The sequence below is a fragment of the Astatotilapia calliptera genome, chromosome 1, assembly GCF_964374335.1.
Source record: "Astatotilapia calliptera chromosome 1, fAstCal68.1, whole genome shotgun sequence".
Classification (NCBI taxonomy): domain Eukaryota; kingdom Metazoa; phylum Chordata; class Actinopteri; order Cichliformes; family Cichlidae; genus Astatotilapia; species Astatotilapia calliptera.
Genome location: NC_137422.1, coordinates 12332075 through 12357601, shown reverse-complemented (window position 1 = coordinate 12357601; position 25527 = coordinate 12332075). Strand labels below are relative to the sequence as shown.

The 25527-nt window shown below is 39.2% G+C and overlaps 1 protein-coding gene across 1 annotated transcript in view; it reads right to left on the bottom strand.

Annotated features, from left to right (window-relative positions):
• Nucleotides 1–25527, bottom strand: part of glceb (glucuronic acid epimerase b) — a 55938-nt gene that overhangs the window by 3481 nt on the left and 26930 nt on the right. The window contains exons 3-4 of the mRNA XM_026162849.2: nucleotides 16019–16548; nucleotides 5975–6220 (exon numbers count right to left, since the gene is read on the bottom strand). Coding sequence (XP_026018634.1) covers nucleotides 5975–6220; nucleotides 16019–16535 — 763 coding nt within the window. The 5' untranslated portion in view covers nucleotides 16536–16548. The remainder of the gene's footprint in view (nucleotides 1–5974; nucleotides 6221–16018; nucleotides 16549–25527) is intronic.

Below are 25527 nucleotides of genomic sequence, written 5' to 3'. Positions count from 1 at the left end.
AAAGTTTTAATGTATTTAGGACTGCAAAGTGTTTTTTTTTTTCGATATTGATTAATCAGTCAGTTTTTTCCCCCCAAACTGTGAGAAAATTCCTCTTTGGTTACTTCAGTCTTCAGTCTGTGCAGAAAGCTCTTCAGCAGCTTTACACCTAATGCTCTGAAATTCCCCTGCACCATTCTTCTTTGAAACTTTGTGTTATTTTGCACGGGGATTGTGAGCAAACAGCATTTTTCCAAGACCCTAGAAGATCTCGATAAATACTCAGCCACGACAGACACTGTTGACTTTGATATGAAAAGATACAATTCTAAAGACTTTTTTGAAAATCACACCTTTCTCTGCAACACCACCTCAAAGTATTTACATGCAGGATAATCTCTCGGTATAGTTGCATTCTTTTTCCTGTGATGGGTTCAGATTGCTTAATAATCCACAAAGGATTCAAAGAAAGACGTTTCACGCCTGTGACCCGGCGCTACCGCTTTTGATGTCGAATCCACCGTTTACAGTTCAGTCTCCTTCACCTCTATCAGAGCTGTTTTTAAGCTGCTCAAATGCAAACGCCACATCTCTTATCTCTGCAGCCTCACATTCAGCCATCAGACGAGAGGTGGGCGACTTCTCATCAAGAGCGCCCACAAAATAGGACTATAAGAATTAAAATAAAAACAAAAAGCACCAAGATTTGCAAGGATGTAACGGAGCAAAGAGCAGCTGCTGGAAGTTAACCAACCTAAATGATCCCCGCTGATCTGGGAAAAACTACTTGTTCTGTTCGAAGCATGAAATCAGATTGTGGTAGCAGTTATTATTGACTGACATATTTATTAGATCACTGACTGGGTTTGGTTGAAAAAGGAAGAAAAATTCCTGAAAGGATATTTTGTGTTCATACATTAAAAAAAAGACAAAGTAAGCCGACTGTGGTTCAGTATCATCACTAAACCTCATGTAGCTGATGTTAGCTGTTCTTCCTCTCCATCTACATACATTATTATTAAGTATTTACTAAAGTGAAACCATGGCTCTGTACTAATCTGAGACATGTCAACCATAATGCTTATCCTACAAGCAGTGTAGCTATTAGGGCTGCCACGATTTGTCGACTAGTCACGATTACGTCGACTATCAAAATCGTCGACGACTGATTTAATAGTCGACGCGTCGTTTGAAGCTTTGTAAGATCACAAAAGACGCAGGAATAAGTGGCAGGATTTAAGAGTGTAATAACGGACTGAAACAGAAGATGGCAGCATTGCATGTACAAGGATGTCAGCTACCGTTAAACCCCGAAGAAGAAGAAGAAGCAGCTGTGTCCCAGAATTCATAGCGCGGCCCAGCGCAGTTTCCAACAATGGCAGCAGCTGGTTAGTTTTAATGTTACTCTTATTATTCTTTCTGGGTCACAAAATAAACGTTTAACATATTTTCAGGCGAGAATGTAGCTGTGTAAACCTCAAATATCTGCTCAGTTTATCAGGACACCACATATTTTCAAAAGCGCTCCGACGTTTTCGGAGACATCTGTTACCCACTAGCTCGTTAGCGAGCCGGGGGCTAGGCTCACTAGCGCCGTGAGAACACCGGACTCCCCGCAAATCGTTTTCAAACCCACCGCGTCTTTCGCTACTCAGGTTAAATATATATGAGTCACTTAGATAACTTAAAATGTTATTGTTTGGCTTTTTTTTTAGTATTTTATTTGTTCCTGAGTAAATCAGTTTGTCTGAGATTAAAGTTATAGTTTTTACACAGCTGAATAAACGTCAAGCAGACAGCTGATTATCAGAAGTGTGAGATGCTCCAGAATATACTCCAGTGTCCTGTTATATTTTAGATAGCAAGGAGTTTATTAAACTTCACCGAAACAATCCGCAAATTTCATTAAAATTTAATAAACAATCATCTTGTCTTTATTTTTAGTTAGCACAGACCTTAATCAGAATCAGAATACTTTATTGATCCCTGGGGGAAATTATTTTTTGTTACAGTGCTCCATTTTAAACCAACATTAAGACAAGACAGACAATACGCTAACTAAGAATAAACACTTAAAGCTGTAAGCTAATGATAGTTATATAAGAGCAGATGCTGCTGGTGCAATAAGCTGTAGTTTTGCGTCCAGTGGATGATGATCTGATTAGTCGACTAATCGCAAAAATAATCGGTGACTAGTCGACTATCAAAATAATCGTTTGTGGCAGCCCTAGTAGCTATTAGCCATTTCTCATGAGTAACACCGTTTCTGTAGCAAAACTAGTAAGTGTATGTAGTTGCTGCTCTTTTGCCGAGGGACTAGGCTGCTCTTTAACCGGTCTCAACATGACAGTAATGATACAGTACAAGTCTGGAAACTCAGACACAGACACAGGCTAACTCGCTTTTCCTCGATTGAACGAGTGGTGAAGGGTGACTCGTTGCGGTCACAAAGGATGGCACTGTTCATGCCAAAGTTGCCGTGCAGATTGTACCACAGATACCCGCGCAGGGTCGTCTGCACACACCACAAAAGCTATTTTTCTTTGATAGCGTGATTCCACCTTATCAGGGGAACAAAGTGCATTTCTGAACTATCAACCAACCACAAGGGGATTGAGAAAATAAAGGTGCTCAGTGGCAGACAGCGTTTGGGCAGGAAAGTGCAGATGGTGGATGGTAGGTTATTATCAGGGGACTGACGATTGATCCAGTTGTCAGAGGCTTGGAGAGATTGCTCAACACTCGTGCCCTAGATACAGTAAGGAGGAAAGAAAAAAAAAAGAAGGACTGCAACAGGAAGAAGGGAGTAGGAGGAGGAAGTGTAGGGAGGCAGAGACAGAAAGGAAAACTGACAGCAGAGGAAGAAAATGAGGAAAGTTTGATGAGAGACAAGAATAAGGCATCAGAATGGATTGGGGAAATATGACTGCAATGTTTAGGAAGCACAGGAGTGCTGAGGGGCGATAAGTGGGTGGAAATAAGTCAACAGAGGTGGAAGACTGACAGAAATCTGGAGTAGACAGGGAAGATAAATTGAGAATGAAGGCTACTTAGTGAGAAATGATCATGATAACATGAAGTCAAGGTAGGAAAGAGCAATAATGGTGAGCTCAGCTTTAAAGCAAAGTGAGCAAGCAGCAGGGAGAAAAAAGTGGAGGGTGGTGGAAAAAAAGAAATTGGTGATGATGAGAGGTTGAAAGTGGAAGAAGGGGGGGGGGGGAGATTACTGTAGAGACAGGAGCTCGGCAGAGGACGGGACAGAGAGTGTGTCCTGGAAACATCAGCAGGAGATCAGAGGAGAATAAAGACAGCTCACAGTCAGCACCGGGTATAAGATGTTGACTTCTTCCGATCCCCAAAATAACTCTGCCAGCTATCTCCTGGCCTCGGTCACTTTAAAGCTCTAAAACTAGGCCAAGATCTCCAATCTTTACTGTAACAACCAATCTGATGAGTAGAGCTTTAATTTACCACTCGAAAGATGCACAGAGGTGCTGCATTTCCTGTTTCACAACATAATAACAGAAAACACTGCACACTGTCTAGAGTCTGATCATGTGTTAACAATAGAGCCTGACCAAGTTTTAAGACCATTACTGATATTAAAGTTTATCTTATCTTATATTTGGCGACTTAAAAATCTCCTATCAGCTGATGTTTTTTCACCGTTTTAGACACATGAAATGAAACATTTATCAAGCTGGTAAGAGTATTTATTTGAGCATCAGTGTGAATCCCAAAGCAAAAGAACACGTTTGGAGTCCCCAGCCTTAGCTGAGACCACCGTTTCATGCTCTGCTACCTTACAGTTAACCTAAATGAACATTAGCCCGTGCAAATCCTGCTTTTCCTGGGAATATTATTTGTGTCAGTGGTTGATGCTTTTATTATAGAGATACTCTGCAAATGTGACTTTTACAACAGCCAGTGCATAGCTGCCGTTTCACACTGTGTATTTTGTACTTGTTGTTAGATCATCGTTGGAATAAGGTATGCTACAGAGTGAACATCTCAGGTGCAGTGCTGTCTTCGATAGTAAAGTATAGTGTCGAGAAAGACGCCCATATTGCAGCATTCCCAAGGGATCCTCTATATTTATCATCCCCTAGGATTCTCAGACTATTCTCACACTTCCAATTTTAAACTATAAACTCTTGCAAAAAAAATAAAATAACAAACTGAAACAATTTGAAATAAATGTACTAACATATTTGTGACAAGTATTAAATCATAAGATTAATGGTTCTGTGGGAGCATTTACAGTGTTAAATCCAATAACTTTGTGCTACCTGCAAGCTTATCTGAAACAAACATAAGGTCGTTTGTTAATGTTTGTACTTCTACAAAGAATCTAAAACTGAGTGTAAAGCTACACAGAAGAGCACATTAATCAAACACCAGCCGAGTCTCCTTTTTTTTTCTTAATTTGCCGACTCACAGGATTAACACGGACATGACAAGAGTTGAGTAAATACGTCACAGAGAGTTAATAAATCATAATACAAGCTACAGTCTAAGCACTCTTAGATCAACAATTTCAGTCTAAATATGCATATATGAAATTATTCAGGCATACTCTGAAGCAGATGTAACAGCAATTTATTTCTCCCTAAATGGCACCGCGTCTCCTCCAAGTCAACCACACGGTGAGAATAAGAGTCGCCTGCTCAAACTTGCAGTATCTTATCCATACCCACCACATGCTGCAGCCCTCAATACAACTCTGTTTGGAACAATGTAAAAACATGAAGTGGGAGACTTGTTCCTTTTTCTTTTTTACCCCTTTTTATAGATCAATTTTTAGATGCATAAGAGAGAAGGCCATATGAGTGAGTGAGCTGAATGAAATTAGATTCCTCATAGTTGAAACAGTGCGAAATGGCAGCAAGGACAGCCCCATTATTCAGTCTGTTTTATTACAAGTGATGAAATTCTCCATTTTCTGAAGCCCTATTAACTAAGCACTTATGGAGAAATAGGCAGTATATGTTAATATTCATCAGTCTCTGCTGCGGTTCTTACTGCAACATTCAAATCTCACTGAAACCTCGACAACAAACAAAGAAAACGTCTTCGGTAGCCTTCACTTATCACGAGCCTTCATAGATTATTAATAACACATTCTGTTATGATACTGCTAGTACTGTGTTACTAAAATACATTTTAATTAAGCGTTAAAAAACTAATTGTTGATGAATAAACTCTGGGCAACAGTGATAAAATCATTAATACATCACTTCTGACAGTGTGACAGTTATCTGATGACCACTCAGTGACACTAGCTTGCCACTGCAGCATAGTGAACTACCATTAGCTTCACAGCTATTAATGCTTGTACTAGTATACCGTAGTAGGCAAATCAGCATTAAAAACAATTTGCTTTAAAGGGTTAATCTATTCTACATATGTTTATTAACACATGCAATGGAAATACCCACATACAGTCTAGTAGAAATGTACTTTGAATCGGCTAAAACAGATACTTTTTATACTGACTGCTACAACAGGTCCTGGCAGGAAATAGCTCCTTTTTAAATGGTATAAGTACTCTTGTGTTAACAAAAAGTGACATAAAACAAGTCCTTACAAAGAACACAATAACCTATAATGGCTTTATTTTGCCTGCGACTAATAAAGATGGTGAAGTTCCATTTCAACACCTACATTTACATACTTATGTTTTACCAGAGAGGGAAAAAACTGAACTAATCTCATCAAAATGTTTTTGTCTCTAACACCAGCTGCAATTTCAGTGTCTGATTAATAGGACAAAACAGGATGAAATGTGTGCTTCTTTAACCATCACACTGTCTAAGAATATCATTATGCTGTGGGTCCACTGTCAGACCAGACAGCCTGTCAGCGTACTCTTCCTGTGGCGCTGACTCACTGCAGACTATCATCCTGTCCTCAGGGGATGCTTGCTACAGCCACAGTTAACACGAGATAAGCTTCTTGCCCAGAGGCCATCTGGGCTAATGGAAGGCTTAAATACCTGGAGCGCTGAACTGCCGCACGGAGGTAGCCCTGGTCTTGTCATAGACGCGGCTGAGCCCGCAACCTTTCGGTACACTCCAGGTCGCGGCGTTGGCTCGGCTGTCCCTCTCCTCGGCCGTGTCATAGACATCAACGTGGGGAGCGCGCTCGGTCAGGTTTTTGCTGTAATGGCTCAAACCGTACTGGGAAATCTGGATGGCGTAAAAGTAGCCCTGAGGGCCCCACTGAGTGGACAGAGGCACGCCTGGGTGGAAAGAAAGAAGGAAGAAAAGGAGGATATTAATGTTAAATAAATACTGGAAATAGCCTGATATGCAAGAAGTGCAGTCGCTTTAAAACTGGCTGGAACTTTTATGAAGCACAGCGATGGTTCTTAATCTTGGCTGACATGATAAGCTGGGTTTTCTTTTAAGCTCTTTGCAGTTTATTTCAAGCAGATGTTCTTTTTAAGATGACACTTGTCATAACATTGCCTTACTTTTTTTTTTTAAACTTTGTTGAAGATTGACTAAATCTGTTAAGTGCAGCATGACACCGAGTTCATAACCACAGTATAAAAAGAAACTGGTCCAAAATTAAATATTAATACAAACACTATAAATTTTAGAACTTCTCATCTCCTGGAGACTAGAGGCCAACTAGGGCAATAAAAAAAATACCTTTAGTAAAACAAAAACAAAACAAAAAAAATTGTTTAAGAGAAGAAGAAAAAGGTTAGAAAATAAATGCCACCAGCTACAATAAATGATTAGACGGTGCGGTGAAATTCAACCTAATCTATTGCATTTCACTGGAGGCGAGCTTCCATGTTCATGCAGCCAAAAATAGCTCAGCCAGGAGAATCACTCTGATTAACAGATAGCTCATTTTAAGACCTTGTGACAGGGAATGCACACGTGCTACCCAAACCCCATCTTTCTAAGAAGAATGTAATAAACTCAGATTAGGGCTGACAATACGCCGCCTCCTTCTAAACTAATCACCACCGCATACATAGCAAGTCCATTTTAGTATCTCCTGTTGTACAGTGTAGAAGTCCAGCTGCCCGACACCAACTCAGGAAGGAAGCTCAATCTTTTTATGACGGAAATGACTTTTTAGGACCCTGTGCACATAAAACTCAGCTCACAAATAAGAAGGAAAAAAAAAGAGCAGGCAATTTCAACAGCAGTTAAAAAGACAATGGATGATTATTCACACACGTAGAAAGGAAAGAATCCATTTGCACACATACAGGCACACTCTGGTCAAAGTAGGATCATGCAGCAGTCTTTCAGTTTATACCCCCATTAAATATACAAAGAAACTCTAATTATTCTCCTTTTATTCAACACACAATTCTTCCTTTTACTTGGCAGCAAGGAGATTTATCGAAACCTCTCCACCTCGATTGATCCTCCGCACGGGGCTCCCAAACACTGCACCAGGAGTTAATGCAGCAACAAGGACTTATTGATGTTCTATTCAAAAACACAGGTATTAGTAACCAATGGCTGCCCATCCATTACGAAGCACACTCGCAGGGGTCTGACCACATGTTCTGTTTACAGTCTACTTCTGCACGCAGAAAACTTGACACAAATAGCTCTTAAGAGATTAATAGCTTACATTTCATGGGCTGCATGTGCGTAAGTGTGAAGAATTATTTCAGAGAGAATTCTTCTTCTTAACTGCAGACTGGCAGTCACACTGACAGGCAGAAAATGTGGCACAATTTTCAGCTGCTCCCCGCAGTGTTTCCAGCGCAGCCTAGCTGCACACATTCACTCCGATCCACAGAGGATTTTCCACGTGCCTGCACTCATGGTTTCCCTTTCAAAAGTCAACGTGACATAGAAGTGGCCATCAATAAGTTGTGTGAGCAGTCCGTCCTTGCTGCAGCAGGTCAAGCAGAGCTAAAGCTCTTCCGCCAACACCCCCACCCATACCACTCAATTACGTGCTTTGAACCCTGTGAGGCACGCTTAAATTAACAGTTATGCTTTATAACAGCTTTATCACGATGCACTTCATTTTTCTTGTGTTAAAAAGTTCACGCATTAGTGGGTCGCAACATGCACGACTAAAATATTTTTAATAGCTAACATTAATCGGGGGCACATGGCTTCAATAAATACGTGCCATCCGACTGCTCCAATTATCCTCCTCCTCTTAATTTTGGATGGCAGTAAAACCAAGTTAGGAGGCACTGAACAAGTTCATGTGCTGTCTTTGACTCAACGATGTTCTGAACTCTGTTAATAACCTGTCAGGAACTTATTTTAGTGTTTAGATTTCAAGAGACAAGCACAAAGGATGCAGTGATGCCCCAAGAACTGATATTTCACTATACTGTCCATAAATAAGAGCCCAGAAAGACAGCTTGCACGCATTTATACATTCCCACACACACACACTTCCATGCCTTAACTCCCTGCCTGGCTTGTTACCGGCATCTCCCTTGACAACTTAAGGAAAATGACTGTCAAAATCCTAACGCTGTGCTACCCACTGCATAACACCAAGTAATCCATATGGAAATGACTGTTAAGCCTCCATATATTTTGCTGACTCCAAAGAGCAGACTTTTCTAGAAAAAGATTGGTCTGTAAATTGCAGTAGGCTCTGAGGCTCGATGCCTACTGGAATTTACACGGAGAGGAAAACTGATACAATTTTTTTTTCTCTCATTTAAAAAAAAAACAAACAAAAGCTTTGTTTTTGACCTCTACCAGGTCAGGAATATGTAAGCTCCACTGAGCATTTCTTTAATATTAAACAGTGAACCACCGCCGGTAATTTGTAACTTGCTGTTGTGCTGAACTTAGAGGGATTTCAAGCACTTTTGCAGATTTTAGCTTTGTCTAAATGAAATATTTCTTTTCTAAAACACCTCAGAATAACTCACTGTCAAGACAGCCAAAGTACATTGATGGAGAACATTCAGCATGTAGGAGCTAAAGGTAAAGATGTTTTCCTCAGGAGTTGGTGGTTGCCTAAAGCGGAGCTAAAGAAAATAAATATATCTGAATATTCAAGTGCCTTCTTTCTCAGTTTGTCAAAAATATGATGTCAGTGGGATTTTCATGTTGCTCCTTTTCTGCTGGGAGCTTAAATAAAGTAGAAAACAGTTACTAACAACTTAATAAATGAATGATATATTAAGGTTGTGTTTCTGTGAGGTTTTGTTGCAATTCTACTGTATGATAACTAAAAAAAGACTTAATGCAGCTTTAACTTTTGCATCATGGCTGTGTATTTGAGCTGAATACATCAAGAAGCACTTAAGGGAAATGATTTTCTGTTTATTCACATGGACATTACAATTTCTGCAAGTGTGTATAAGAACCTGCTCTAAATGCAGCATATGCTGTAGGTGGAAGGCCGGTGGATAATTATACAGATCAAAAGAATGACTGTATTTTGATTTAATTTGTCAGGACACAGATCAACTTGTTCAGTCTACTTAACTGAATTATATTATGGCTTCTGTGGACTAACTGTCTGATACATCACACTGGTTTGCACCAATATCCTAGATTCTTTTCAGAGAAAATTCATCCAAGTAGTAGAAGTATCTATTAGTGAGTGTGCGCAGGTGCTAGGTAAAATATATCAAGCGTCACGTACGTATGGGCACAGTGTGCAAGTAATAAAATGGCTGTTTGAAAAGGTCATAAAACGTTTAGGAATATGAATATATATATATATATATATATATATATATATATATATATATATATATATATATATATATATATTTATATTTATATTAGGGGTGCAACGATACACACAATTCACGGTTCGGTTCGATACTTTGGTGTCACGGTTCGATATTTTTTCGATACAAAAAATGTTCATGCCTTTTTAATTTGTCATTTATTAAAATTATCAATATATATTATAACTCAAAAATACATATTTTAAATTTAATGTTGTTGAAACAACAAAGTAATAAAATAATTAATCTATCTGATCGAGAAATCACTCATCTTTGGAAAAGAGAGTTTATTACAGAGAAATGGCTCTTTCCAAAATAAAAGCTGTACTATACGCTTCTTCTGGGCTATATTCTCAGCAGCATATTAAACATATCAGGTCCCCATAAGGAGAATCATGTGCTAACGGCTGTCTAAATGACTCGGGTAAAGTTTGTAGCATGCGTGCTTGTTGTTTTTGTCTGCTTCCACTTGTCTTTGCACTAGGATGATGTCGGCGTAAATGTGCAGTCATATTCGTTGTGTTCCCACTAGTGCTGTCAGCGTTAATCTGAAATGACGTTAACGCCACAACACTGCAAATCTCCGTTAACCAGCTACCCCTGATCGCCCCGTGCGTGGGGCTGGACGGTGTCAACACGTTAACGAGCTAACTGCGCTAACACACTAGTTCCCACCAATGTAATTGAGCATTGCGTGGCACATCCGACATACTGTTTTACTTTAGTCCATGACGTGCTTACCTTCAGGGTCATACGTCACATGAAAACCAAAATAGTTCCAAACGCCAGATCTGAATGAGGGTGGGGGAGGTTCAATTTGCCATGTTGCAACCAGCTTAGCTTCTGCCTTGCTAGCTTGCGCTGCGCTCAGTGGATCTGCGCTCGACAGTGTAGCCTAGGCGGAGTAGTCGAACGCAGATCCACTGAGCTCTCAACACAGACAGCATCGTCAGAAGAAAAGTTGATAATATAAATTAAAAATTTTGTATTGTTCATACATATGAGTACCGAACCGAAAGCACTGTATCGAACGGTTCAATATAGATACGAGTATCGTTGCACCCCTACTATATATATTTTTTTATTTTTTAAGGGCTCTTTTCTTGTGCATATATTGGAGTGACGTTGGTCTGCACCAAAACAATCAACAATCAGAGGATAGTGGAAGGTGGAAAAAATATACCAGACAAAAATTAGACAGAACGTGATTTAAGGTTGTGTTACTGCAGAGTATTATAACTACAGTGGTGTGAAATTTTTTTTGCCCCTGTCCTGATTTCCTAGTATATTGAATATTTGCCACACTTACATGTTTGAGATGATCAAACAAATTTTAATATTAGACATCGATGACAAGAGTAAATACATATTGCAGTTTTTAAATGAAGATTTCATTGATTAAGGGAGAAAAGTTATCCAAACCTATCTGGTCTTGTTTGAAAAAGTAATCCCTCCTCTTGTTAAATCATGAATTAACTCTAATTACCCACATTCTTTGGAAAGCTGAGTTTAGTTTCACTAAAGACACTCAAACCTGATTACTGAAAGACCTGCTGAATCAAGAAATCACTTAAACAGAACCTGTCTGACAAAGTGATGATGGCTAAAAGATCTCCGGAAGCAGCACCTCATGCCACGATCTAAAGAAACACCTGAGAAACAAAGTCACTGACATCTACCAGTTTGGAAAGGGTTACAAAGTCATTTCTAAGGTTTTGGGACTTCAGTGAACCATGGTGAGAGCCGTTATACACAAATGGAGAAAATCTGAAACAGTGGTGAAACGTCCTAGGAGTGAACAGCCAACCAAAATTACTCAAAGAGGACAATGACAACTCATCCAGGAGGTCACAAAAGACCCCAGAACATCATTAAAGAACCACAGGCTTTCAAATGTCTCAGTTAAGGTCAAAGTTCATGAATCAACAATAAGAAAGAGATTAGGAAAAAGGGCATCCATGGGAGAGTTCAAGGAGAACAAGGCCTGTTTTGCTGCCCCAGGACCAAGTAATGGGAAATGGTACCATGAATTCTGGCTGTCTACCAAATCATCTTGAAGGAGAATATCGGCCATCTGTTTGTGACCAAAACACACCAGTAAAGGCTGAATGGCTTTAGAAAAACTAAATGAATACTTTGGAGCGACCTAGTTAAAGTCCTGACCTGAATCCAATTGAAGTGCTGTGGCACAACCTTAAAAAGGCAGATTATGCTTGAAAACCTTCCAATGTGGGCCAAAATTCCTGTGCAGTGGTCCCTCGCTATAACGCGGTTCACCTTTCGCCATTTCACTGATTTTTTTGGGTGGAATTTTACATGCTTTTTTTCCCCTTTCTTACAGCGCTTTGTGTTCTGGGTCTTGAGTGGCTGTAGACCATTGTCAATCAATCGCATGCAGTGTCTTCTGTACAGTACAGAATGAGTTCAGCTTGTCAAATTACATAAATCTTCGGTCACTAGCAGTGTGACTCTGAAGTGCTGCACTGTATGTTTGTAAGTTTTCTCCCCAACAAACAACAAAAGTGTCCTTGGTTTCATTCTATAATACTGGACTTATTTTTCCACGAAGGTTTGAACTTTGAGTTTAAACAAGAGAGAAAAGTGTGAAAATGTTCCTGCCTGTCTGAGAAACGTGTATAAATTGTGTAGTCCGGTGTTTTACAGCCTTAAAACGTCTATAATAATTGAAAAAAATAAAGTTGGTTACTTCGCTTATTCCACCTATTGCGGGTTATTTTTGGAATGTAACTCCCGCGATAAACGAGGGACCGCTGTACAGCGCTGTAAAAGACTCTTTGCTAGTTATCGCAAATGCTTGATTGCGGTTGTTGCTGCTAAGGGTGGACCAACCAGTCATTAGGTTTAGAAGAAGTCAGTTTTTCACACAGGGCCACGTGGGTTTGTATTTTTTCCCCCTTAATTATAAACACCTTATTTTAAAAACTGCATTTTGTGTTTACTATCTGTAAGCAAGGAAGCCAAAAAGAATTTCCACTTGCATGTCAGGATTTATTGACACACAACATTTAAGCAGTCTCTGTATGCAAGCAAGTAAATGTTCAGTCTTGAGTAAAAAAAAACAAAACAAAGAAGATCAGTTAATGCCTTTTAAAATACGCCTGCATTCATAGTTGGACTGTAAAATTCACCAGCATATGAAACCGGACGTTTTGTCCCAGATAGTCGTTATCTGTCATTGGATGGTCGCAATTGAAGCCCTGAAACACTGGCTGATGTCCCTTGTGGCTAAATCATGAGAAGATAGACAATGGGTTTTGTGACTGTGTACTCTGACAAATGCATTACTTATCAATATACTCAGCTGCGTCCTCTTTGTCTTGGGCTGCAGCTGGCGACGGCAGTCAGCCATCTCATCACAAGCTGAAAGTGATGTGCTGATCGCAGTAACATCCTCCGGCACTGCAGTTAATCAGCAGAGCGGGTGGGCCAGGTCATAAAAATTAACATGATTAATAGCATCTGATTAGCAGCAGATGAGTTGTGAGTGAGTGAAATAATACAACATTAATGAGGGGGGGAGGGGGGGGGGGGCGATCTACCTTTCTAAAATGCTTTCAATTTGTTTCCATGCACAAATTAGCAAAAGTCTCCTGCTGTGTTGGCTATTTATATTGCTCATAACCAGTCTTAATTATAAAGTTACTATTCTATAACATAACAAACCTCCTATTGATAAATAACGTTAATGTGTGAGGGTCTGTAAATGAAATTTGTTTTGTGTAGGGTGGTGAGCTCGGTGTGGCAAATCAACCAATGTCCTTTGTAATAATTTGCAGTGACTCTCTCCTCTAAGGCACCAAGAGGACCCAAACCATCAAATAGACCCCACACCATAAGAGAACCACTTTATCCCCTCACGTGCCCCCATGTATGTTTAAGGTCAGGTCAAGTTTCTCCTTTAGTTTTTCCACCCGTCTCACCTTTAAATAGTGGGGAAAAAATTCCAGTCAGTACTCCAGTCACCACAGTCAGTGTGGTGAGCTGCCTCAAATAAATCGATATATGGGAAAGACTAGATTGTGGATGGGCTCATTCACTGGGCCAGATTCTAAAATAAGAATTAAAAAAAAGAAAAAAGGCTAAAATAGGCCACTAAATATACTTGGTCAGGCCTGCCTGAGTAAAATCTCTATGAAAACACTGGTGCTGTTAAATAACCTTTTCATGGTTAACAGGGGTGCACTGAGGAAAAATCTTTCATGACCTTGTTTAAGCCCTGCGGTAAATCTAAATGTGACAGGCTAATTAATGAACGCCTATTTTCACCTGTAGAAATGTTTAGTAGAACACTGATGTTTATTCCTTCACATGTAAAAGCACAAACAGTAAGAAGCCTAGAGCTTCATTAAATGACCTTGGTAAATTGTGAGTGCAGTAAGTATGTGCTTGTCCTGCATATATCAACATACATACATACAGCTGAATAACTAACTTCAGGATTAGACAGATCAGACAGTAGCCAACTAAGTACTGCTTCTATAGGAAATGCTGATCAAATGAAGCTGATTAACTGATCAGCAAATGTGAGCCTTCTTTAAAAAAAAAAAAAAGTATTTAGGTGGTCAACACAATGCCACAATCTACCCAGGGGTGGATATCCCTTCAAATCTAGTGGACAGTTAGACTGTATAACACTCAGAAAAACTGCAAAAACCCAAAAGCTACAACTCTGACTCTACAGGCCTCAATTAGCATGTTCAAAATGATTCAAAATGATTGCTTCTAAAGGTGGTTTTGCAAGCCACTGAATCATTTTTCCGCTCTTTTTTACATGACTGTATATAGGACACATAACCTGATACTGAATGCACTGAATTATTTTTAGTACTTAAAAATTGGTTTCTATAACCCCCAGCCAGCATCGGTCAGGCTCTCAAAACAAGTGCTTTGAATGCAACTCACTGTGCTTTGTGGACAAACTGAGAAAATAATAAATTATTTAATTTGATAACTAAAATATTGCTAAGTTGCAGAGCTAATAAAAACAAAAGAGAAATTGCTGAAAACCAAATAAACATAACAGAATTATTGCTTTAAATGTGACCTTCTGACCTACCCAAGCCTTTTAATGTCATTATTCTCTACTGTTTTGCTTGAAGCACAATCTCTTAAAGAGTTTATGAAGAATTTGAAATAAGAATTTAAAATAAGTCCCAATGAAATCGTGATGTAAAAAAATTAAATAAAATAAATTGTGGGGATTCGCAATTTCCATTTCAGCAGCTTCAGCCACAAGTTAAAAAACAAACAAAAAACTAATTTGCTGCTGTGACACTGCTCTCACAGACAGTAGCCATCATTATTCATAAAGCTTACCAGACATTTTGCTACTGAACATTTCCTCCTTACATTTACCCGCCACCACAAGAGCTTTCTTCTCAGATGGGTAAAGGACTCAAAACTGTGAATCCTTTACCTCCTGCTTCTGTCATTTCCAATAAGAACACTGATATGTCTGGATTTATAAGATTATGTTTTGGGGGAAAAACAAACAACATATTCTGTGTTCATAGCCGACACAATCTCCTTTCCCCCTTTTTTGTGCCTGTAGCTATTTGACAAAATAAGAAAGATAATAAATATCTATTTTGTAATTTCAAGCAAGTACAAAGAGCCACTTCTTCAAGCAAGCGAGGAACAGACCTATATTGATGACAAAGTGGTTTCAACTAATAGGCTTTTAAAATGAGCTATTGATCTTTCCTGGCCATTATCTTAAAAGGAACCTTCAAAAGAAAACAGCTTTCAGGACAGACCAGAAGCATAGAGGAACATGGACAGATATGGTCACTTAACAGACCCCCAGCTGCTTGTATCAATACAGACTAATACTGACAATGAGTGACGAAAAGAAACATTTTTAATGGATTCGACACAAATCCTATTTAACAGTGTTGGTGTTAAAGAAAGGCAAAAGATGTTTGGAACCGGGTGGCAGAGAGTGAGAAGGTGCTCTGGAAATCTTTTTGAAATCTGGCCCAGCTTGCTAATCAAGTCTCAGCTCACTTTCTCACAGTTTAAACAGGTGATTTACAATGTGCCATTTTACGGCAATATGCTTAATTAAGCAAATTACACATTTCTCTGAGATGTTTGTTTGGGTTTTTTTTTTTTAAAGAGTTTTTTGTCTGTTTGATTTTTTTCTTATGAGATGAGCTTCTCATTTTGGCTGCACACATCAGACACTACTTGTGCAAAGCCTTAGTTCAGTAGGATCTCAACAACAGAAAGAACATTAATATTCAGATGCATGAGCACTTCTATTAGGAATTGAAAACCTGAAACCTGCGTGTAATCGAAACCTAAACAAACAAGACTTACCTTCCACTCCGCTGATACACTTGACCCGGTCACGGACCTCCACGTTGTATCCCTCAAACGACATGAAGACTCCATTGGGGTGGTAGGGTTCTCGCTGGGCGTAAACCTTTGAATAGCTGTGCTGAAACTCAAAACGATCGTAGCCATCGTACTGCACTATTTTGCCGTACACTTCAAAGTACTTTTCCACCCAAGAGAAGGGCAGGTAGACTTCTCCCCCCTCTCGCCGGCCTTTGACAGTCGATTCATCATTGATTAAGCAGTCAATTTCTTCATACTTGATCCCCCCGACAACTCCGACAACAGGCGGGGGCTCGGGAGGTTGCGGGGGATGCTGCTGGCTGCTGATGCTAGCATCGCCGATCTGAGAACTCGTGGCCACCGGTGCAGCACGGGGCAGGAAGCGTATGGAGGTGTCACTAGAGCAGCGGTTCCACAGCAACACAGTGATGAGTGTGAAGAGGGCGCAGATAACGATGAGGGTCTTGTAGTTCACCCGAGCAGCCAGGCAGCGCATTATCACAACCTGCCTGTACAGCACAAACGAAAACAACTCATTAGAAGACTCTCATTAGAGTCAGAGTAGCCTGCAAATACATTTATGCTTAACGTCTGCTATTATACACCAGCAGCCTGCTCTTTATGCTCTAGGTTAAAAAGCAACCACCTTGCACACACCTAAAATCTGCCTTTATAATAAAGCAGGACTGCATCAGACATTTTTATAAAAAAGGTGTTTTCATCTGAGCAACTGGAGGAAGAAGGAAAGAAACTATAGTGTGAGTTTGTTTTTCGTTTTGCAAGCATCTGTTTGAAATTTATAGACGGTGAAAAGTTTACCACAAGGATCGCACTGCTGTGTGAGCTTTCTTTTTATCCCGTGGTGCCAAACACATGGCCGCGACATCAGCTGTGTGCAGGAGAAATCTGTAATCCAATACCGCCATCACTGAAACCTTGTTCCTCGTTTACAATCGCTTTAATGGAGAGAGCTGACTAAAGTGGTTACTTAAGTGCATGTGAGTAACATAACTGCTCTGATCTTTTACAATGACTTCAATTTTACAAATGAGTAAAGTCAGCTGATTCACATTAATAGCACTTGCACTGAGTAGATAAATGGAATGAGGTCATTATTGCACTAAAAAAAAGTCAGAACATAACCAAGAGAAACTAGTAAAAGATACAATCTAGCATATAACAGTAAAGCTTTATGGTGAACGTCACAGTGTGTAAGTGCCTGGAGAGTGTAAAGTGCTACTGTTCTCCAGTGATTCTCTCACCAGATCATCAAACTCCAGATAAACCTGAGTGAAAGCTGCTTGGAACAATTTTCCCTAAATAGATGACATGTTGTAATTTGTGTCAAACACAGAGTTTTGCCTGCTTTTGTCTGGTGAGGAGGCCGTGTTGCCGTGGATGAGTCACGAGCACCTGAAGACAGAGCTGGTGCATTCATGTTGTAATTAAGACTGAACAATGTGAAGAAAAAAATAATTTTGTGTAGTCTAACTGATTTTTATTTTTCCCTTCTCTTTTGCATCGAGTCAATTGTGGTCTTCACTGCAACTCAAACTCCTCTAATCAGGACACCTGCATATGAAGGGGTAGTACAATATGTTGAGCTTTCCATGCAGTAAGAGCCAGCTTAAGTCCACATCACGTCTGAAGTAGCTCGCCTGGCTCAGATCACAGAATCCACCAAGCAGAACCTTTAAATCTAACTAATAATAATGTTATAGCTTTTTAACTCCCACAGAAGCTTACATATATGCTGGGCTACTTCTTGGCCAGCAGCAGTTGCCAAGCAACCAGCAGGGACTCCGGAAAGTTATAGCTCCTGCCCAAGAAACACAGTTACTACAATTACGATTATCTTAAATAAAATTTTATAACCAAACTAAAAATAAATCTTGTATTTTAACTCATTCACAACAAACACAACAAGACTTGCACCACATTTTTGTCTCACTGCGCAATCCCTTACGTGCGCAAACCCTGCACCTCCTTGCAGGTCTACTTTTACTGCTGGTGGGCTTCAGTTCAACTTACGCTGACTGCCATTGACGTCTATAGACGTCAATGGCAGTCAACGTAAGTTTTTCAATTGACGTCTATGGCAGTGAATGAGTTAAACTGCAAATTTCTTTAATTTCTAAATATAATTGAACTAGTGAAGAGCAGACGGTCATTGGTAGTGGGTTAGTGCCAGGTGGGAGCTTCTTTTTCTTAAGTCCATCTCATAATGACCTGAACTAAACCAAAGTCCTTTAGTAAACACCTCCAGGGACTTATCGAGCTTCAAAGGTCACAGAGTTAAAAAAAAAAAAAAAAAAAAATTATATATATATATATATGGATCTGTAGAATAAACAGTCAAATCTGGTGAAGTCAAAAAGTCTACCCCCCTTGAAGTTACACTTGTACAACAATATTTGCTGCAAAGTTCTCCCACAGATTTCACATCATCACTCTTTGACTGTCATACTTCTCCTTAAACGGTGTCTCTGCCTAAGCAGTGAGTGACCTTTAGGACTGGATAAAGAGCACAGATGTAACAGATGTGACTCTGAATTTATAATGAAACAAAATGAGGACGACACTGCAAAAAACTCTTTTAAAAATCAAAGCCACACCTTTATGATCACTTAACCTCAATACATCAGACATGCACTTCCCATCATGACAATGCTCAACTTCTGCTTAGATAAATACTAGAGGCAAAACAAACCATATCCTCCTGATGCTGGCTTACCATCAGTCGCTGCAGACAAAATTTAATTTAAGGTCATTTTGTTTAATTTTAAAGCATTGCATCCTGCTCAGGCCATATTGCAGGTCCCTTAGAGGTTCTCCTCAATTACCCTTTCAAAAGGTTTAAACCATCTCTCATGTCTTAAATTGACATTTTTGATTCCAGTCTTAAGAGATATTTTCCCCCCTAATTGAATCTACATAAAGGTTACTGTCACTATCATTTATATTCTGTATCAAATTATGTGCTCTGTGCATTTCCACCTTATGGATGTTAAATTTATTACAGTAAACTATCTGGGTGCACTTTGGTTGATATGCTGCTTTTCAGATTTTGAATTAAAAAGCAGCATGCAAATCAGACGTGTTACTTTCTGCATCAGTCTTCTGTTTTCATGTCCTCTGTGTGTCTCTGACATTTTCGCCAAGCAAACAAGAAATCAATACACATCCTTAGGCCTCGCCTCTTCCTCCACACTGATTACAGCTTACTGCTGATAAAATTTACTATTACACTGATGACAGCGCCCCGTCCTCTGATGACAGAGGAGGGAGAAAATCACTATTCGCCAAGTTCATTTCACTATCTCAGCTTAAACTAGCCACAACTGAAGGTCAGCTCAATCAATGGGCATTAATTGGACAAAAGTAATCTTCTGTAGCGTTGCAAAGTCAAATAATCACACTAGTGGCCTCTTAAGAAAGTTAAAGTGTTAGATTACTTGCAACGAAAAAATGCTTTGAAATACAAACACAGAAGGAACGCATGCTGTAGCAGATGAAGCTGCGGCTCCGTGCACGACAGGGGGGAGTATTTTCTCCATTACTGGATGGAAAAAGTTTTCAGCTGGATTTTATGAGAAAGAAAAGACTTTGGTGCATGTCTGCAGCTGGTTACTTACTGCCACACGTTAAAAACCATCACTGATATTTAGAGAAATGACAGCGCGGTACAATGATAAAAGATGAGGCTGATGGGAGCTCTGACAATGTTGAAAATGTGAGGCGGAAAGACTGGGGACTGCACCCTGAAAGATAAGTAGAAACAGCCCTGTCAAGGATTCCAACTATAAATAAAAGGCTCTTTTTATAGTGATTCGTTGCTAGCGTTGAGGCTTGGGCTAAAGGTGGATATACATGGGCTTTAAGTGTGGCAGCATGAGGAGTATCCTAAAACCTCTTGCTCACTTGGTTTACCTAAAGGCATGTCCCATTTCTCAAACGTAATTTACATCTTCACGCTAGAACAGTAGGCACACTGGAAGAGAGGTTAATGTCACGGGTGAGCAAATTACAAGATGCGGTTTGTTTACGGATCACAAACCATGAATGTTCTGTCTGAGGAGATTTCGCACTCTGCCACGTCTTACACCCAAATAAGCATTTGCAACGTTTCTGTAAGGTTGGGACTAGCTGTAGAAAGCCAAAATACCCCTAAAAACTGTAAATAACAGCAGAGATGGAGAAAACCGAGAGACTTAAAAACTGTTTATTCTAAGAAACTGGAAAGCATGCCCTCCTTAGAATGTAAAACTTAATTTCCATCAAATTCTTGGCAATAAATATAAGCAGAAAAATGAGACAGTGTTGAAATTTTATCAGTGAAAGAGTGGTGTAGCACTTGCAACATCAAGCATGTTTAAATCAGAAAGTTAACAGTTTTTAAGAATGGGCATCTGTCTTTTCACAACAGGTGAAACAGGGCACCTTCTGAAGCATGCGCTTACCTGAGCACATCAAAACACCTTATGTAAGCCACGCCCATATGTTTTCTCTGTTGTCACCATGATTTTTCTTTTGTCATGATCACGGCAGAAATATAAAATGAGCGCATAATTTACAGACCAAATGTTTACCTTTTGCTTTTCTAGTTAATCTTTAAACAAAGAATCTGTTACTTTGTGTCAGAACACAGGACTGCTTTTTGTCCGAATCCCCACTTAGTCAGAAGAAGCGTTATATTTATTGGAAAACACCGTCCAAATGAAAAATGTGAACTGTCTGTATTACAGTATGTAAACCAAGTTGACACAAAAAAAATTAGTTTGATTTATTGTTCCCTCGACTCCGTTTCCACAAATGAACTTCTTTGCAAATCATCTCTGCCGCTATGTTAATTACAAGACAAAAACAACACTTCGTTATGCAGACACTAGCTGCGTTGTCTCTGGTGTATTTTGACCCAAATTCACTTCTATCTATCAGCAATCTGTTTTCATCAGAAAAAACAAATAAACAAAAGACAGCAGTGTTTTTTTTAATTATCATTGAAAAGACTTGTGTTTATGTCTTCCATATGAATTAATGTAAATGAATGGCTGCTATGACACAGCAGAACAGGCAGTAGTTGTATGGTATTGACGGGGGACAGCTGAGTGAATTCAGCACTATGAACTCCAGTGATTCGATTTGATGGAGTTTATTTATTTAAGCATTACCTTAAAGATATTAAGATTAAACGGTTAAGAAATCCACATTTGTTACTTAGTGGAGGGCATGGAGGTGGAAGATCAGCAAAAGCCGTTCTGAGGACTTGTTTATACGATACACATCTGTGTAATCCACTGGTTATCAGATAAGCTCCGGAGGTTTTGCATAGATGCACTCCCTTGGGTGACAGTACCGCTGTGATCTGGAAGAAAACTACACTGTACACGACACTAAAACATATCTTTACAACAGGCACATATAGCTGGACAGCAGGTGAAAGACAATCCTGTTGGAGGATAAAAGTCTTCCATGCCTGACAGATTAGGGAGAAAGCCACTGCAAAACAAAAGCAGCTTTTCAGCTTACAGGATCCCAGTGTTCTGGTTATGGAAAATGAGAAGCGACTGTAGGTACAGGTGAAGGCTTTTCTTCTATATTCTATAGTATAATACGATGGCACTAGGAACTTACAACAGTAAATTGTTTTTGAAATTATGTTTTGTATTTTTGCCCACATCAACTCTCATGTCAATCTGTATCCTTCATTCCAACAAGACCAAGAACAAAACCTGTAGTTTTACAAAGTAATTTTCCCTTCACTCGACATGACTAGAAGAATGCTGGAATCACAAACACAGCACCCAATTAATGTACCGACAGCCCCCTGCAATACAAATGTGAGCAAACGTGTGGTAGAGACTGAGCAGTGAATCTGCACAGATGCAACTCTCTGCACTTGAGTGCAAGAATATAATTAACTGAATCCTTTTCGTCTTTTTCTGACAGATGTGTCAAACACGCCGGCTTTTTCCAGTGTCAGGCATTGGCACTTATTTTTTAACTTGCAAAGATTGGAGTTTTCTGTTGGTGCCACAAAACCTCAAGAAACCTTACAGAAGTCTCTGATACAATCATTGGCTACTGGTGTTTTTTCACTCTTTCCTATTTTTTTTTCAAACAGAGTCAAAGACTGACAACCCACACGTTGACAGGTATAATTAATATTATTCAGTTGTTATTGTTAATTACCAGAATATTATAAAAAGCCACTGTATATGCAACTACATGTAAAATCAAAAAGCTGCTGGTAAATCACATCTGACTTTACACCCAACTGAAAACTCCTAAATGATACTGCTGACAGTCGTCACTGTAGTCGGCTGAGAAAACATCTGCTTCACAAACACACAGGTCTAGCAAATTCACAGTCATGAGTCCCTGGGGTCACAGGGCACTCGTATGTCTAACAACACACAGATTCTTTGCTGCTAATGCAGATCAGAGGCTTGAAAATCTACCTTAAAAATCCCCATAAAAATCACATCTCTTGAATGGGGACTTCAATTTAAACTAACTACAAATCTCGGTCCAGGTCTCCAGTGCAGAATGTACAACATTTATACCGAGTGAAAACTGTTGTGGCGTTGGGCTTACAGATGGGTGAATGGAGTTGTTTTTCTTCTCCAGCTCCAGGGGTAACAGTCACAAGCAGTCATCACAGCAATAAAAGCTTGAGTGCTCATGAGATATCCTTGGGGAGCTGTTGGAGCAGAAGCCCAGAATGCGTGAGGTGCAGGTTTTTGTAGCCTCAACTAAACTCCTGGCATTTCACAGCCTTCCTCCAGGGGTAAAGTAAGGCAGGGGTTTGAGACTGCCTGTAAATTATCAGCTTATGCTGAAGCTCTGAGGCATGTTAGCTCCTGCAGAGATGTGATGGAGTTTGTGTATGTGTGTGTGTACACTCTGGATGTGTTTTTAAGCCTGATTATGATAGCGTAGGCAACAGAACAATTCAAGGCAACAACTGACAGGAAAAATAAACAACTTACATCTTTATCCATGAACCGCTGAGCATGCAGCAGAACTGCGTGTATCACCCGTTATATGAGGCACAGTCTATACTCCTATAATCCTCAGAATATTATAATGTATAATTGATTTTGCATGCAAACATAAAACAATCTGTCATCAAGATATGTAAATACTCTCTCAGCAATGTAATCAATTGTATATTTAAGACAGGTTAAACTTTAGAGGTGGGAATCACCATACACCCCACGATACGATATTATCACAATACTTAACGCACGATACGATATTATTGCAATTTTAAAAAAAATATTTTGCAATATTCAGATTCTGTACATAAAGTTAAACTTTATCAATATTCATTTTATCTAATATCAAAGTCTCGCACTCAGTCTTTCTCTCATTTCAGTCAGTTTTATTGTTGACAAACTGAACGGTTTGTTTTACAGTCTAGTCCAACTTAACTGAATGCAACCATCTGGTACAATTATAGCTATTCTGAACTATGCAATTTATGAAAACTATGCAGCCCATTCAGCAACTGAAGAATTTGAAAGTAAATTAAAACAAAATATAAATTTACATTAAATAAAAAAAAGTTTTAAAATTAAAATAAAACATGTCTTAAAGTAAAATAAGTAAACTGTCATGTTTATTGCTGCCAAAAAAAAGTTAAACACATTTGGACAGTGAAGGAATGTCAGGATTCTTCCTCAGAAAAAAGGATCAACATGCTCTGAGCACAAAAACCTTTTTTGTAACAAAATATCGATTTCTGCTGTCCCTGTATCGATACATTATTAGCAAACAAAATATCACGATACTACACAGTATCAATTTTTTCCCCCACCCCTATTAAACTTATACAAGGTCAAAGCACTCATCATGCTACCACAAACGTAAAGGGGCATGAGACAATCCAAATGACTGACTTAGTCGGATCAGACATTAAACAGCCTTTAACATGCCAACTCCCTAGTGCAAAGTCTTTGTTATGTCAGACTGCATCCACGTGAGAATACCCGGGTAGCTTTCATGGTGACCCCAGACGGTTGGTGAAATCCTCAAGCCTCAAGCTCAGACTCATCTTTACATACAGTCTACAGCTTGATTTAAAGAGAGTATTTTTTTTTCGTTACCAAGAATAACAATATTTAACCTCCTAGGACCTGGCGTCCATATATGTGGACATCACATTTTGGGTTATTTAGACCAAAATACTCAATTTTGCTCTACAAGGACCTGATATCCACTTACGAGGACATTATACTGCTGCTGTTCTATCAAAATTTTAAATGAATATCCTCATATGTGGCTCTTATTTTTATTAAAAACAAAAATAAGGTGAAAAAAAAATCTGGTAATTCTTTGTTTTTACATTCATCTGGCCCCAATATTGTCCAAATATCAAAGAGAAATTTAAAATGCATGCTGTGGAAGAGTTCGGCTCTTAGGAGGTTAAGGAAGTAGAAGTATGAAGTCACTTGAGTACAACACTTCATTTCACCTAAACCTATATCAATATCTGTCCAGAAAAGGTATGCCTATCACTGTCGCTTCAAATACTCAGTAATAGTAGATAGCAGCTATCAGTTCTAAACAGACATGAGAAACCTTGAAACCCTCATCACGCAAAATTATTCCGTTTTGTTTGGAGGCAGCGGAAAAGTGAGTGCACTGCTTTGAAGTTAATGTGCCTGTGTGTTTAATCTCTGCTTGGCGGATTAAGCAGGTCATTACTAAAAAGCTTATAACTAAGGTCTGCTGAGATTTTTAGCCAACTCTTAATCAAATGGAGGGGAGACGAGAAAAATACAGGGTCATGCCTGGTGCTACAATACCATAGAAACAAATGCAGGTTTACTAAACACAGAGAAGCAAAGGGATCTAAAATAAGGGAATGAAGTCTAACCTATGGTGTACAGTTGTAGCAGATTATTGGGGTCAAGTAATTTCAACTCAAAGTAAAAAATAAATCATCGCCAGCATTTAAAAAAATAAATAAATCATTTATTTCTGTAATTTTATCCTGTTATTTAATGGTCTTCTTCTTCGAGGAACAAATAACTTGACAGCAGTGATGGGCAGAAATGGCATTGTATGTCTTATATTAAGAAGAGATGCACTGATTGAAGTGTGACCTGCTGATCGCCAACTGTCATTTTCTTTTCTCAGAACTATAATTACCAGCACACAAAAACAAAAAAATCTACTTCTGTTTTACTTTTTCTCTTCTGTTCTGTTACTGATTTATAACTAGGGATGGGTATCGTTTAGGTTTTATCCGATACCGGTGCCAAATCGTTACTTTTGAAACGGTGCCGGTGCTCAAACGGTGCTCAAACCGGTGCTTAAAGAATGGAGAACACAAAATTGGTCCAAAAACCTCTCATGTTCAGCTGTTTTTTGTAAAAATATAACAATGTTAGCCTTTTCTGCAGCTATGGGGCATATATGGTATCACTCTTGGCTGGAAGCAGTGCTTAAACAATGGAAAAAACACAAACTTTGTCCTA